Here is a 15824-nt window from a genome sequence, read left to right as displayed (position 1 = left end):
AAATGAGATCGACAGGAAGTGCAAAATTGCTAAGCAGGGATGGCTAGAGGACAAATGTAAGGATGTACAGGCTTGTCTCACTAGGGGTAAGATAGATACTGCCTACAGGAAAATTAAAGAGACCTTTGGAGAGAAGAGAACCACTTGTATGAATATGAAGAACTCAGATAGCAACCCAGTTCTAAGCAAAGAAGGGAAGGCAGAAAGGTGGAAGGAGTATATAGAGGGTTTATACAAGGGCGATGTACTTGAGGACAATATTATGGAAATGGAAGAGGATGTAGATGAAGACAAAATGGGAGATAAGATACTGCGTGAAGAGTTTGACAGAGCATTGAAAGACCTGAGTCGAAACAAGGCCCCGGGAGTAGACAACATTCCATTAGAACTACTGATGGCCTTGGGAGAGCCAGTCATGACAAAACTCTACCATCTGGTGAGCAAGATGTATCAGACAGGCAAAATACCCTCAGACTTCAAGAAGAATATAATAATTCCAATCCCAAAGAAAGCAGGTGTTGACAGATGTGAAAATTACCAAACTATCAGTTTAATAAGTCACAGCTGCAAAATACTAACGTGAATTCTTTACAGACAAATGGAAAAACTAGTAGAAGCCAAAGTTGGGGAAGATCAGTTTGGGTTCCGTAGAAATACTGGAACACGTGAGGCAATACTGACGTTAAGACTTATCTTAGAAGAAAGAATAAGGAAAGGAAAACCTACGTTTCTAGCATTTGTAGACTTAGAGAAAGATTTTGACAATGTTAACTGGAATACTCTCTTTCAAATTCTGAAGGTGGTAGGGGTAAAATACAGGGAGCGAAAGGCTATTTACAATTTGTACAGAAACCAGATGGCAGTTATAAGAGTCGAGGGGCATGAAAGGGAAGCAGTGGTTGGGAAAGGAGTGAGACAGGGTTGTAACCTCTCTCCAATGTTATTCAATCTGTATATTGAGCAAGCAGTAAAGGAAACAAAAGAAAAATTCGGTTTAGGTATTAAAATTCATGGAGAAGAAGTAAAAACTTTGAAGTTTGCCGATGACATTGTAATTCTGTCAGAGACAGCAAAGGACTTGGAAGAGCAGTTGAACGGAATGGAGAGTGTCTTGAAAGGAGGGTATAAGATGAACATCAACAAAAACAAAACGAGGGTAATGGAATGTAGTCAAATTAAATCGGGTGATGCTGAGGGAATTAGATTAGGAAATGAGACACTTAAAGTAGTAAAGGAGTTTTGCTATTTAGGGAGTAAAATAACTGATGATGGTTGAAGTAGAGAGGATATAAAATGTAGACTGGCAATGGCAAGGAAATCGTTTCTGAAGAAGAGAAATTTGTTAACATCGAGTATAGATTTAAGTGTCAGGAAGTCGTTTCTGAAAGTATTTGTATGGAGTGTAGCCATGTATGGAAGCGAAACATGGACGATAACTAGTTTGGACAAGAAGAGAATAGAAGCTTTTGAAATGTGGTGCTACAGAAGAATGCTGAAGATAAGGTGGGTAGATCACGTAACTAATGAGGAGGTATTGAATAGGATTGGGGAGAAGAGAAGTTTGTGGCACAACTTGACTAGAAGAAAGGATCGGTTGGTAGGACATGTTTTGAGGCATCAAGGAATCACAAATTTAGCAGTGGAGGGCAGCGTGGAGGGTAAAAATTGTAGAGGGAGACCAAGAGATGAATACACTAAGTAGATTCAGAAGGATGTAGGTTGCAGTAAGTACTGGGAGATGAAGAAGCTTGCACAGGATAGAGTAGCATGGAGAGCTGCATCAAACCAGTCTCAGGACTGAAGACCACAACAACAACAACATTGCTAGGTGCCGTCAATTTATGTGGAGAAATAGTCTTGCTCTCCAACTAAGTACTACATTAGCATAGAGAATGGCAGCAGATTTTAAGGAGAAGCTGGTCAGCTTCCAGCATTATGTCATCCTGATGCTAAAGTGCCATTCCTACCCTTTTCATCAGACTAGCAACGATGAAAAGATGTCTGTATTTTCTGACATGCCAAGCAATATGACAGTAGATATGAAAGGGGCAAAAAGTATCTCATTAAGAGGAACTGAGAATGAAAAAAATAGATTAACTGTGATAGCTGTTACAGCTGATGGGGGAAAGTTATCGCCTTACGTCATTCTGAACAGAAAAGCTATGCCAAAAGAAAAACTTTCTTATGGGCTTAGTGATTCACTGACAAGAAAAGAGTGGATGACAGCACAAGTGATGGTTGACTGGTTGTGTACTGTTTGAAATTTTAGACCTGGGGCACTGCTTTATAAAAGAGCTGTGCTAGTTTGGGATGCTTTTAAGGTACATCTAACTGCTGAAGTAAAAGATAAACTTGCAGCACAAAAGAGAGATCTTGTTGAGGAGGAATTGCTTCAAAACTACAGGTATTAGAATTAGATGTGGTCATAAACAAACCGTAGAAGGACACCCTCTGAAAAAATGTGTTCAGACTGGCTCCTGGAAGAAGACCATGTCCTCACACTGTCTGGTAGGACTAAGAAGCCACCAGTCACCCTTTTGTGTGAGTGGATTCTTCCTTCATGGTCCTCAATATAATAAAGAGTCCATCATCAAAGGATTCAAGAAATACTACATAGCAACTGTTCTGGATGCCAGTAAAGATGATGTACTGTGAAAAGAGAATGAACAAAATGATACGAGTGTTAGTGATGAAGTGAATACTGGCCCTGATAGAGATACTTAATACAAAATATGTTGCCAATGTGTTGTATCAAATGTTACAACAAATGATTACAGAACATACCTATGACTTACATGCAAATACAAATAAAGTTTTGGTAATTTTCTTCTTGCAATCAGTGTGCAGCTTATTTTTGCAAAAAATCTTTTTTTCTTTTTCATTGATTCCTTAAAATTTAGGGGCATAGTTCATATGCACTGGCATCCTCTTTTTGGTAATACTGTATATGAATTTGCAAATTTGATGAAAACATTTTGTGTGCCAAATTTTGGGTAATTTTGCAGTAGCATATCTCCGTTGTATGATCTTTAATCTTTTTCACCTTGTTTTATCTAGAAAGATAGCTTTTTAAGCTTCAGAAGCCATCCAGTTTAATTTTTGACCCATTACTGCTTATTGTCAAGAAATATCACTCACAGGTATTGCTTCTCATACACACTGTATATGTTTAAATGTAACAATGAGTAAACAGTATGTTAAATCAATGAAAACTGCTTTTATGTCAGTGAAAATACAAATATAATTCTGTGCAAACCAACTTCCAAGCAACAAGCAGCACTAAAACAAATGGAAATCCATGCCTACTTATAAATAAAATTACCTCATAAGTTTTTGTAAATTCATCCCTGAATAAATTTTATACAATATTATTTGTTACATTATACTAGAAAACATTGTTGAACATGATGAAATACAGTATTAGAACATTGTTTTAATCTTTCTGTGCCTAGAAAGAGTATTCTTAAAGCTATAGGAGGTACATACTTCAATTATAGACCCATGTCTACTTGTAGATCAAATGACCCCCAAGAACTTTTGTATATTAATCACTGAATTTTTTTGTACCATTATTTAAGACGTTATTGAAAACAGTGTTAAACAGTGTTAAAATGTTTTTACACCATCGGTGACTGATTAATTGATTGATTGATTTTTTATTGATCCAGTAATATCCTGCAGCACAAATTGTACAGTTGATATTGGACAGGCCAAAGAGAAGTTGAAGAAATATGTAATCTTAGCACATAGTAGCAAATTAAAATTAGGTACATATTCTTACAATTTAATTTTTAAGCAACCTTTTTTTATACACTCCTGGAAATTGAAATAAGAACACCGTGAATTCATTGTCCCAGGAAGGGGAAACTTTATTGACACATTCCTGGGGTCAGATACATCACATGATCACACTGACAGAACCACAGGCACATCGGCACAGGCAACAGAGCATGCACAATGTCGGCACTAGTACAGTGTATATCCACCTTTCGCAGCAATGCAGGCTGCTATTCTCCCATGGAGACGATCGTAGAGATGCTGGATGTAGTCCTGTGGAACGGCTTGCCATGCCATTTCCACCTGGCGCCTCAGTTGGATCAGCGTTCATGCTGGACGTGCAGACCGCGTGAGACGACGCTTCATCCAGTCCCAAACATGCTCAATGGGGGACAGATCCGGAGATCTTGCTGGCCAGGGTAGTTGACTTACACCTTCTAGAGCACGTTGGGTGGCACGGGATACATGCGGACATGCATTGTCCTGTTGGAACAGCAAGTTCCCTTGCCGGTCTAGGAATGGTAGAACGATGGGTTCGATGACGGTTTGGATGTACCGTGCACTATTCAGTGTCCCCTCGACGATCACCAGTGGTGTACGGCCAGTGTAGGAGATCGCTCCCCACACCATGATGCCGGGTGTTGGCCCTGTGTGCCTCGGTCGTATACAGTCCTGATTGTGGCGCTCACCTGCACGGCGCCAAACACGCACACGACCATCATTGGCACCAAGGCAGAAGCGACTCTCATCGCTGAAGATGACACGTCTCCATTCGTCCCTCCATTCACGCCTGTCGCGACACCACTGGAGGCGGGCTGCACGATGTTGGGGCGTGAGCGGAAGACGGCCTAACGGTGTGCGGGACCGTAGCCCAGCTTCATGGAGACGGTTGCGAATGGTCCTCGCCGATACCCCAGGAGCAACAGTGTCCCTAATTTGCTGGGAAGTGGCAGTGCGGTCCCCTACGGCACTGCGTAGGATCCTACGGTCTTGGCGTGCATCCGTGCGTCGCTGCGGTCCGGTCCCAGATCGACGGGCACGTGCACCTTCCGCCGACCACTGGCGACAACATCGATGAACTATGGAGACCTCACGCCCCACGTGTTGAGCAATTCGGCGGTACGTCCACCCGGCCTCCCGCATGCCCACTATACGCCATCGCTCAAAGTCCGTCAACTGCACATACGGTTCACGTCCACGCTGTCGCGGCATGCTACCAGTGTTAAAGACTGCGATGGAGCTCCGTATGCCACGGCAAACTGGCTGACACTGACGGCGGCGGTGCACAAATGCTGCGCAGCTAGCGCCATTCGACGGCCAACACCGCGGGTCCTGGTGTGTCCGCTGTGCCGTGCGTGTGATCATTGCTTGTACAGCCCTCTCGCAGTGTCCGGAGCAAGTATGGTGGGTCTGACACACCGGTGTCAATGTGTTCTTTTTTCCATTTCCAGGAGTGTATATTCAGAAATACTTTTATGGAATAAAAACAGTGCTTTACTATAAATGCCTCCAGTTCACTTTTAAATTTTGGATACATAGTGGTTTTTATTTCCTCTGGTATCTTATTGTGTAGTGTTACTCCAATGTTAATTATGCTCCTGTGATACACTGTAGTTCTCTTTAAGGCCACAGATTATTCCTAGAGCTCTTTTTTGCACTCTAAAAACCTTTGTGCTGTGTGCTGAGTCTCTGCAGAAAATGATTCCACATCAAAGCAGTTAGTGGAACTGTGCATAATATGCCTGCAATACTATTGTTTTGCTTGTTGTAGATTTTAATATTCTTAGACCACAGCACACAGATGGCAGTTTCCTAGACAAGTTATTTATGTGTTAAAGTTATGTATATTTCTTTGAATTGCCTCTGTGATGTTGATCTTGTTATTAGCTTGCTCTTAAGTGGTTTTAAAACTTAGATTTGACCTTGACTTTACAGAAGGTGGCCAAATTTGTTCATACTGTAACACCCCTCTGATGGCAGCGTTTCAGTTTCTGCAAAATACCTGCTGTAATCCATTTGGGAAAAACAAATATAAAATTAAGAATGGTTTACATCCTTCTGACATTTCTGATGTTGAAATGTCGAGACTGTTAACTAACAAAATTTTCATGCTTTGCAGAAGCTATGAGTTAGATGAACTTAGGATTTTGCTCATAAGCATCTACAGCCTCAGGAAGAGCAAGAATCAATGTCTACAAATTATATGGATACAGATAATGCATACTACAAAGGGAATACTACACTAGCGGCTCTTTGAGAGTCACCTTTAAAGTTTCAGTGAATTAGCAAAATGGACTCAACAGGTATAAAACACAGCATAGGGCAATAGACAGGGAGACGCTGAATTAAACATGGTTGGCAGTCAAGAGAGCAATGTGCAAAGTGTTCAGTGACTACCAGAGCTGAATATTGTTAAAAGATCTTTTATAAAACCCAAAGAAATTCTGACAATATTGTGAAAAGGAAAGTTGCTACTCACCATATAGCGGAGATGCTGAGTCACAGATAGGCACAACAAAAAGACTGTCACAGATAGAGCATTCAGCCAGAAAGGCCTTTGTCGGAATCTCACACACACACACACACACACACACACACACACACACACACACACACACACACACACACACACACACTACTGCAGTCTCCGGCAACGAAGGCCACAGGTGCCTCAGCTGCCTAAGACTGCAGTCGTGTGTGTGTGTGTGTGTGTGTGTGTGTGTGTGTGTGTGTGTGTGTGTGTGTGTGTGTGTGTGTGTGTGTGTGTATTTGTTAACTAATTTTGATGAAGGCCTTACTGGCCAAAAGCTACATTTGTGACAGTCTTTTTGTTGTGCCTATCTGTGACTCAGCATATCAGCTACATGGTGAGTACCAACTTCCCTTTTCACAATATTGTTACATTCCATCCTGGATTTTCCAAAGAAATTCTGGTTCTATATAAAAGCTGTTAGTGGCACTGATGTTAAGTGTACAGTCACACAATGACAAGACAGGAAATTAAACTGAGTGTAGCAAAGCAGAAGCATAAATTCTTAACTCTGCTTTTAAATAAAGTAATGCTCAAAGGGATCACTGTGTTAAGAAGAAATCTGCAGACACCAGTCACTGAATGCTTGTCCCTATTTTACCTGGATCAGAGGTAGAATCTTCCTACATGTTCCTCAGGGGCCTGAAGATGGCACAATGTAGTGCTGAAACTAGTTGCATACATGAAATAACAGCTGGAAATTTTAGATGGCTGAAGGTGTTTTGATTCAATATTTTATATTGAATAGCTGAGGTCTTGTAACCATCTGTATAGAGATGGACTTACAGAGACTGTTCCCTTACGAAGGAAAGCTCAACATTAGTTTCCCAATTTAATCCTCATATCACTGAAAAGATGAGTGAAATAAAGATTAGTCTCAGAGGCATTAACAAACAGTTATAGTTGTTAAACATGAACAGTCGCACAGCCTGATGAATTCCCTGTTATATTCTGTACCTAATTTTTGTCTAAATTGCCTGTCTGTTAACTATATCTATCATAGTTCACTCATGCAAAAACTTGTGCCTAGTAGTTGGATGAAAGTGCAGGTCACACCTGTCTGCAAGAAGGGTAGCAGAAGTGATCCACAAAACCACCACCCAATATTCTTGACATCAATTTGTTTGAGAACCTTATAACATAGTCTGAGCTTAAACATAATGAGGTATCTCAAACAGAATGAGGATGCTCCATGTCAACTAGAATAGGTTTTGAAAACATAGCTCATGAGAAACCCAACTCGCACCTTTGACGCATGACATCCTGACACTTGTGGAACAAGGCAGCCAAGTACACACAGTATTTCTCAATTTCTGAAAAGCATTTGACTCAGTACCAGACCTATGCTTATTATCAAAAGGACAGATGTGTATGATGTGAAATTTGTGACTGTTGAATTGTGTGACGCAGCACATTATCTTGGACAGAAAGTCATCTACAGATGCAGAAGTAAATTCAGGTGGGCCCAGGGAAGTGTATTGGGTCCCTTGGTGTTCATGTTGTGTATTAATGACCTTGTAGACAATATTAACATTAATTCATACTTTTTGCAGATTATCCAGTACACTCTGAATGAAGCTGCATGAATATTCAGTCAGACCTTCATAAGATTTCAAAATGGCGCAAACATTGGCAACTTGCTTTAAATATTGAGAAATGTAAAACTGTGCACTTCACGAAATGAAAAAAAAGAATAGTATCCTATGAATAAAATATGAGTTGGTCACAGTTGGATTTGGTAAACTCATACAAATACCTGGATGTAACACTCAGTAGGGACATGAAATGGAATGACCACATAGGATCAGTTGTGGGTAAAGCAGGTAATAGTCTTCAGTTTACTGGTGGAATACTAGAGATATGCAGTAAGTCTACAAAGCAGATGGCTTACAAATCATGTGTGCAACCCATCCTAAAATAATGGTCAACTGGACCCCATATCAAATGCAACTATCAGAGGGTACTGTATGTATACAGAGAAGGGCAGCACAGATTGTTACAGGTTTGTTTGACCTGTGGGAGAATGTCACTGAGACGCTGAAAGAACTGAATGAACGGCCATTCTCTTGAAGATAGACAGAAAATATCCTGAGAAAGTCTAATAAGCACGTTTTGGATCTTGTGAACAAGATTTGAGTAATTACAGCAACAACAGAAGTATTTAGACAATCATTCTTTCCATACATTATATGTGAATGGAATGGGAAAATGCCCTAATAACTTGTACAATTGGAAGACATACTTCTTACCATGCACTTCACAGTGCTTTGCACAGTATAGATGTAGATGTAGGTCACATAAAACAGAAAGTTCAGAAACCAGAAGGCCCCATCACCAAGGCTATAGCAGCAACTGCTGGCATGACTTCCATTGATGTTATAGAAACACAAATGGTGAAGCACTGCCAGATATATAAAGATGTGGGCATTTTTCTAAATGAACTAAAAGTGAAGTGCTTCATTCACGTCATTCAAACAGAGTTAAAATTATGACCTGCCGGAGTATAGAACAAATAGCAAAAGAATAATTATGTTTCTTTGAGAATGGTGAACCATACAAGGAAACAAAAGATGGAGGTTGACATCTTGGTAGTACCTGCAAGATGGCTGGGAAAAAGACTCACAGGTAAGATCAAACATGAAGCCACTAGGTTTTTCTAAGATGATTAGTTTTCTTGGTTGCACCCAAGGCAAAAAATATTACATAGGTGTAAGAGTGGATGGTGAGAAAATTCATAAGCAGAAATGCCTTCCACTTTGTAACTTGAAAGAAATGTTCATAGTTAACTGTATGCAATTTGGCAGTGAATTGGGCTTCTCAAAATTTTGTGAAGTTCAGCCAAAGTGGTGTTTTAACACTGGTGCTGCTCGTACACACTCAGTTGTGTGTGTGTAATACATCAAAATTACAAACTGACGTTGGCTGCAACACCTATCTAGGATGATGACTATAAGGAATTAATAAAAAAAATAAAAATAAAAATAAAAATAACAGCTGTGTGCTGTTTGGAATCAAAAGACTGCATGCTGTAATGCTGTGCACAATGTCCTTGAAAACCTGAACTGGAAGCTTATTTGGCAGATGTTTTCAAAGAATATGGCCCAGAAGAAATATAGAATACAAACAGTGGGCTCATATTTTGACAGTGATACATTAAAGACATGTCATGCAACTGTAAAAGAATTTATTGTCAAATTAGTTCTAAAAGTTTGTGGTCTGAAAAGCCACCATTTCATTTCAAAACACCATAGTTCATATCTTGCAGATCGTAAAATGATCATTTTGATGGATTTTGCTGAAAACTATTCATTTGTCATTCAAGATGATGTTCAAGGGTTTCATCAGGAGAACAGCCAAGCCACATTACACATTACATCGTTTTGTGGTTTACTTCGGCAGTCAAGAGCTATAGAGTATCTAAATCTGTATTATTAGTGACTGCCTTCATCATGATAACATTACAGTTCATGGATTCACTATGAGGCTGAGTAAACATTTGAGTATAAATGGAGCATGTTCACTACTTTAGTGATAGATCTGCTGTCCAATACAAGAATTTTATCCATTTATGCCTGCATGACGAGGACTTTGGTATCTTTGCTGAGTGGAATTTCTTTGCAACCAGCCATTGAAAATATCCTTGTTATGGAAGTGGAGGAACAGCTAAAAGTCTGGCAGCTCCTATAATTTGCTGAGGTCTTTAGATAACCAAATATTGATGCTGCTTCATCTGTTTCAGTTATGCAATGATGGCAGTTCTGGCACCATCTTTTTTATTGTGCACACAAAGACTCTGAACAAATTCAGATTGATCAGGAAAGAAGTTTTCCAAAGGTCACATAATTGTTGGGGCAAGAGGAAATCACCAGTTCAAGTCCACTGGTATAAACATGATCTGAGTAAGCAGTTTCCAATGATGCAGCATCATTCACATGAAATGATGAAATTGCAGCTGTTTCAACGACATTACAATCTGGACTATGCTTGGTGGAGGGGGAGGAGGGGTGGGTGGGAGGATTTTGTGAAGTTCTGTTAGAACAGAAAGATACCTTGATCACCTTTATTCATCCACAAGGTCCTTACACCAGCCATCTGCATTAAGGGGATTGGCCATGGAGGAGGGTGAACTCTTGGTGATGTTAATTCAGTCACAAGATTTGATCAATTATGTCACATATTTTTAAACTTGCAAATCCACTCATCAGAACCTGTAGGGTATTTCCAATTGACCTGAAATGATGGAATTTGGCTAGAAGTAAGTTTTCATAGCACAAGGGGGGGGGGGGGGGGGAACCGAAAATTGTTAATTTGTAATTATACAACATGAACAAATATTTTTTTGTAATTCTTTATCTTTGTGTCTATTTGCCCACCCATCTGTTAAGACCCCTTTTTTCATGGCATATCAAATTCAAATATATGTCCGTTGGTAAGGTCTATGATCTCTTGGCAAGTAAAAAAATTTTAGCATCTAAGTCAATGCAATCAAAAGATTTGACCATTTATGTCATATATTTTGATACTTGCAAACTCACTTATCAAAATGTATACAGTACTTTCTGTAGATGTAGAAACATGAAATTTGGGAAGATGCAAGATTTCACAGTACAAGTAAAGTAAAAAAATGAAAACTGTTAAACTATATCACATAAAAAATATCTTTTCCCCATTAGAACATACATTGCATTCATTATCTGTCAGAAGCATAATAAACATTACTGCATGCAAACATAAAATGTAGGTTGACAACATTATAAAAAGGATAGGCTGCTTCTCGCCACATAGCAGAGATATTGACTCCTAGTGAGGCATGCAGAACAGAAAGACTGCTTAACAACTAAGCATTCAGCCAATATGCTCTCTTCTGGAGGAAACAATACACACACATTCACCAAAATAACTCACAGATACATGACCTCTGTTTTTGGCCACTGATGCTGACTGAGCAACTGAGCATGATCAAAGAGAGAATCTGAGTGGTGGGGGTAAAGAAGGGGCTGGGGTGAGGAGGGGTAGGGTTTGGGATGATGAAGTACTGCTTGTGGGAGCATACAGGAACATGATGGGGAGAGGAAAGGGCAGCTAGGTGCAGTTGGAAGATCGGACAGTGGGCTGGTGGAGGAGGAGGGGAAGGGGGGGGGGGGCAGAAAAGGATAGCAGTAAAAAGACTGTGGGTGTGCTGGTGGAATAGAAGGCTGTGTAGTGCTGGAGTGGGAGTAGGGAGTGGACACATGGGTTATTAAGGACAGAGCCTAGCAAAAGTTGAGGCAGGGGGTTTTTGTGAATGTCGGATATACTATAGGGAGAGTTCACAATTGCACAATTAAGAAAAGCTGGTGTTGGTAGGAAGGATCCAGATTGTGCGGCTCTGAAGCAGTCATTGAAGTAAAGCATGTTGTGTTGGGCAGCATGTTCAGCAACTGCATAGTCCAGCTATCTCTTGGCCACAGTTTGTCAGTGGCCATTAATGCAGACAGATAGCTTGTTGGTTATCATGCCCATGTAGAAAGCATCACATTGGTTGCGTTAGAATCCTGCCTCGGGCATGGATGTGTGTAATGTCCTTAGGTTAGTTAGGTTTAAGTAGTTCTAAGTTCTAGGGGACTGATGATCTCAGAAGTTAAGTCCCATAGTGCTCAGCACCATTTGAACCATTTTTGAACATTGGTTGTAGCTTCATTTGTAGATCACATGTCTGTTTTCACAGATTGCCCTGCCTCTGAGGGATATGTAACACCTTTGTCTTGGCTGGGGTAGATGGTGGTGGGAGGATGTTTATTATGGGTCTTGCATCTATGTCTATTCCAGGGATATGAGCCATGATGCAAGGGACTGGGAGCATGTTTGAAGTTGGATGGACAAGGATATTCAGTAGGTTTGTTGGACTGAGGGAGATTTGAGAAGAATAGTGGGTATGACATTCTTCATTTCGGGGCATGATGAGATTTTAAATGCTGGCCAAGGATTTGATTCAGTTGCTTCAGTCCTGGGTGGTACAGAGTCATGAGCAAAATGCTCCTTTGTGGCCAGATGGTGGGACTTTGGGAAGTGAAGGGTGATAGGAGAGAGAAGGCACGGGAGATATTTTTCTGTACAAGGCTAGGAGGGTATTTATGGTCTGTGAAGGCCTCAGCGAGACCCTCAGTATATTTCATGAGGGCTGCTTGGCACTACCAATATGACGGCCATGGGTGGCTAGACTGTATGGAACAGGTAGCAGCTGTCAAAGTGGAAGTATTGCTGGTGGTTGGTAGGTCTGATATGGATGGAGGTACTAATGTAGCCAGGTATGAAGTAGAGATCTACATTGACAAAGGTGGCTTGCTGGGCTGGGGACCATATGAAGTTAATGGAGATGAAGGTGCTGAGGTTCTGGAGGAGTGTGCATATATAGATCATGAGGATTTCGTCAATAAATCTGAATCAGAGGGGTTTGGGATTTTGAATGGTTAGGAAGAATTCCTCTAGATAGCCAATGATAAGTTGGCATAGGACAGTGCCATGTGTGTGCCCACTGCCATATCTCAGATTTGTTTGTAGGTGATGTAAGTTGTAATCATGTTTTATTACATACTTAAAAAATATTTTATTAAATCTTCTATACATAAAAATATAAACTGTCATCCCCTGCTTGATTCTTTTTGTGTGTCTGGGCCAGTTTGAGGAAATACTGTAGAGATTTTGATATGGGTTTGGAATTCTCTGGAAAACAAAAACAGGCAAAAATATTTGAGATTCTCGGTTTTCAGGATGAATGAAAAAAAGATTACAGAACATACAGTTTACACATGCACCCTAAAACTACCCAAATTTGGCACCCAAAACTTTTTCATCAAATTTGCAGATGCGTATATTTTGATAGATGAGGTCAGAGGCTATTGCACATAAAGCACAAGAAGAGAGTAAAGCTGTGAATCATTTACCAAATCTTGGCTGAATCTGTCCACAAAATTGTGATTTATGGCTGGTTAAAGATGGGCTCTGAAAGTTGCATTATGAAATTTCAGGCATTTTTTAGGAAGTACAGTTGTCACCAAATGTATTTAAAAATATAATCACTAATACACTCTTGTTCAGCACAAAAAGTTGTTTAACTATACAAAACAAAGGTGCAGGCTTTTAAATTAAGAGTACCTTAATAAAAGTTACCCAAGGTTGACACTTTAGTATGCATGTAGGTGGTGCAAACTTGAGACCCCTATCCACAAAACACTGTACAAATGAAACCAAAGGAGATATTGCACTGAAACTTTGTAAATATCCAACCAAGACATTATTTGACCTACTCAGAAAATTTCATTCAATTTGGAAATGGTTGAGTGGAGACCACCTCTAAAGCTGGTCCACTTTATATTTAGAATTTAGGATTTATCCAAATTGAACATGAAACCAATTGCTATCTTATTAGGCAATTTTTGATTTAATACCTAAACAAGGAAATAAATCACACTGGGTAAGGAGGAGACAGTATGTTAGCACTGTATTGGTGTAAAAGGACTGATGGGCATTTCAAACCCTTGGTGCCATAAATGATGTAAGGAAGATAGAGATTGCTTCTTACTGTAAAGACGATATGTTAAGGTGTAGACAGGCACAACTAAAAGACACTTATGCATTAGTTTTTGGCCAAAGTACTCGCCAGAAAAAGAAATGCTCACACACATTCATTCACCAAAGCAAGCACACCTGATGCAGACATGATTGCTATCTCTGGCAGCTCAGACAAAAACTATTTCCAACGTCAGGTTCTACAATGGAGAAGTCGTGGGGGGAAATTGATACAAAGTTGTGAATTTGTTCAGAGCAGCAGAGAGTTTAATCTGCTAGCAGTCAACCTAAGAGTGAGGATGGATAGTGAGAGCTTATTGGATGGTTGAACAAATTAGGCAGCAATATTGCACCATATTTTGACCAAAGTTTGGTGATACCCAAGTGGAAACCATTCTCAAGAATCAACAGGTATTCAGTGACAATGTTATGAACAACACATGGATAAAGGAGTGGTGCAGATGTCTCCATCATGGCTACACATAGTGGTGTCATGTTGACTGCTTTCTTTGACTCTGATTGAGTGATGCATCACGAATCACAAAGGGATACTGCCAGGCAGTCCTCCATCACCCTTTTTAATGCTGTGCAAAGCAAATGAATGGATCTGCAAGCAGCAGAAATTGGAAGTTCCGAAATGATAATGTACCATCCCTTTCTGCACATCTGATTCAGACTTTCCTCACCAAATCCAACATTCCTGTGGTTGATCATGTTCTGCACTCCACCAACATTAGCTCTGTTTTGCTTTTGGCTATTTCCCAAGATGAAAATGCCCCTAAGAGGAGACCACATGGGCTGTGATGGCATCGCTGATCACCATTCAAAACGATTTGATGTATTTCTGTTAATCAGAGGGTTGATATTTTTTGAACACATTTCATATTTGTGAAAAAAAAATGCAATTAAATTTGATTTTACTCACAAAATTTTGTTAGTCAAAGCTGATGCTAGTTCACAACGAAAAATCAGACATTAACATTTATACAATGCAGATTTCAGAGTTCAGCTCAATCAGAGTTCAGTTTTTCTGCTAATCTAATATCAAACTACTTCATACAACTGGCCCTTAACCTCTTTACATACTGATCTTTTACAGGTAAAAAAAAAAAAAAAAAATAAAAAAATAAAAAAAAATCCTTTAATGAGTCACATTAACTGTAGGCACATACAGATAGCTCTTAAAGCTCAAAGTAATGAGTTACAAGCTTCTGAAGATTACCGTTAATAAAATACTGAGAATACTTATGTAATGGGTTTGACTACAATATCCTGAAACTTGGTCATTTTTTTTGTTTCTGTGTAGATACAAAGTCAAACCATGTATTTAACTATGGTTTCCTGTGATCAAAAATCTTGGAGGGGCTGGGTCAAGCACAGCAGACACATTTAATTTATACTACTGGCAAGCATTTGTCAGTCATCTGATTAACTATCACCACTTTCAGTCTCTAACGAAGTAACATCACATTTCACTTTCTGAGCCACTAAATTTAATGTCAAACTCTGTATCACTATAGCCATCCATTTTTGTAAGCACCGCCTAAACATCAATACAGAACACAGGCTGAAATCTTGGAACTGAGGCATGAAACACGACCTTACAATAATTATCTGTTGACAGTACAATCACACTCATTTATAGATGGTCCCAGCAAAGCAGAGGAATAGGCACTCTCTTTTGTCATGTATGTTGTATTACAATATCCTACATTGAAACAGTACTAACATTCCAGCTTTTAAGCTTAAATACTACTCATAATGAAATTTTGTTATGAGAAAAAAATTAAAATTATTCACAAGAGATTAAATTTACATGATTTGTATTTGCAATTTAATTGTTTTTAAGTGCCTATCTACATTACCAAATGGATAATCCGGTTCATGGTTTATTGTTCTATTGCAGGAGGCCTATCTAATGGCTTCCAAGGGCGGCAAAAATCTGATTATGTTATTAACTAATTAAAAA

At 39.6% G+C, this 15824-nt stretch overlaps 1 protein-coding gene across 1 annotated transcript in view; it reads right to left on the bottom strand.

Annotated features, from left to right (window-relative positions):
- Positions 1 to 15824, bottom strand: part of LOC126213343 (plasma membrane calcium-transporting ATPase 3-like) — a 548976-nt gene that overhangs the window by 405643 nt on the left and 127509 nt on the right. The window contains exons 6-7 of the mRNA XM_049941041.1: positions 5570 to 5589; positions 1030 to 1077 (exon numbers count right to left, since the gene is read on the bottom strand). Coding sequence (XP_049796998.1) covers positions 1030 to 1077; positions 5570 to 5589 — 68 coding nt within the window. The remainder of the gene's footprint in view (positions 1 to 1029; positions 1078 to 5569; positions 5590 to 15824) is intronic.

The sequence above is a fragment of the Schistocerca nitens genome, chromosome 11 (assembly GCF_023898315.1).
Source record: "Schistocerca nitens isolate TAMUIC-IGC-003100 chromosome 11, iqSchNite1.1, whole genome shotgun sequence".
Taxonomy (NCBI): domain Eukaryota; kingdom Metazoa; phylum Arthropoda; class Insecta; order Orthoptera; family Acrididae; genus Schistocerca; species Schistocerca nitens.
Note: the sequence above shows the minus strand (reverse complement) of the source record. Positions and strands in the feature narration are given on the sequence as shown.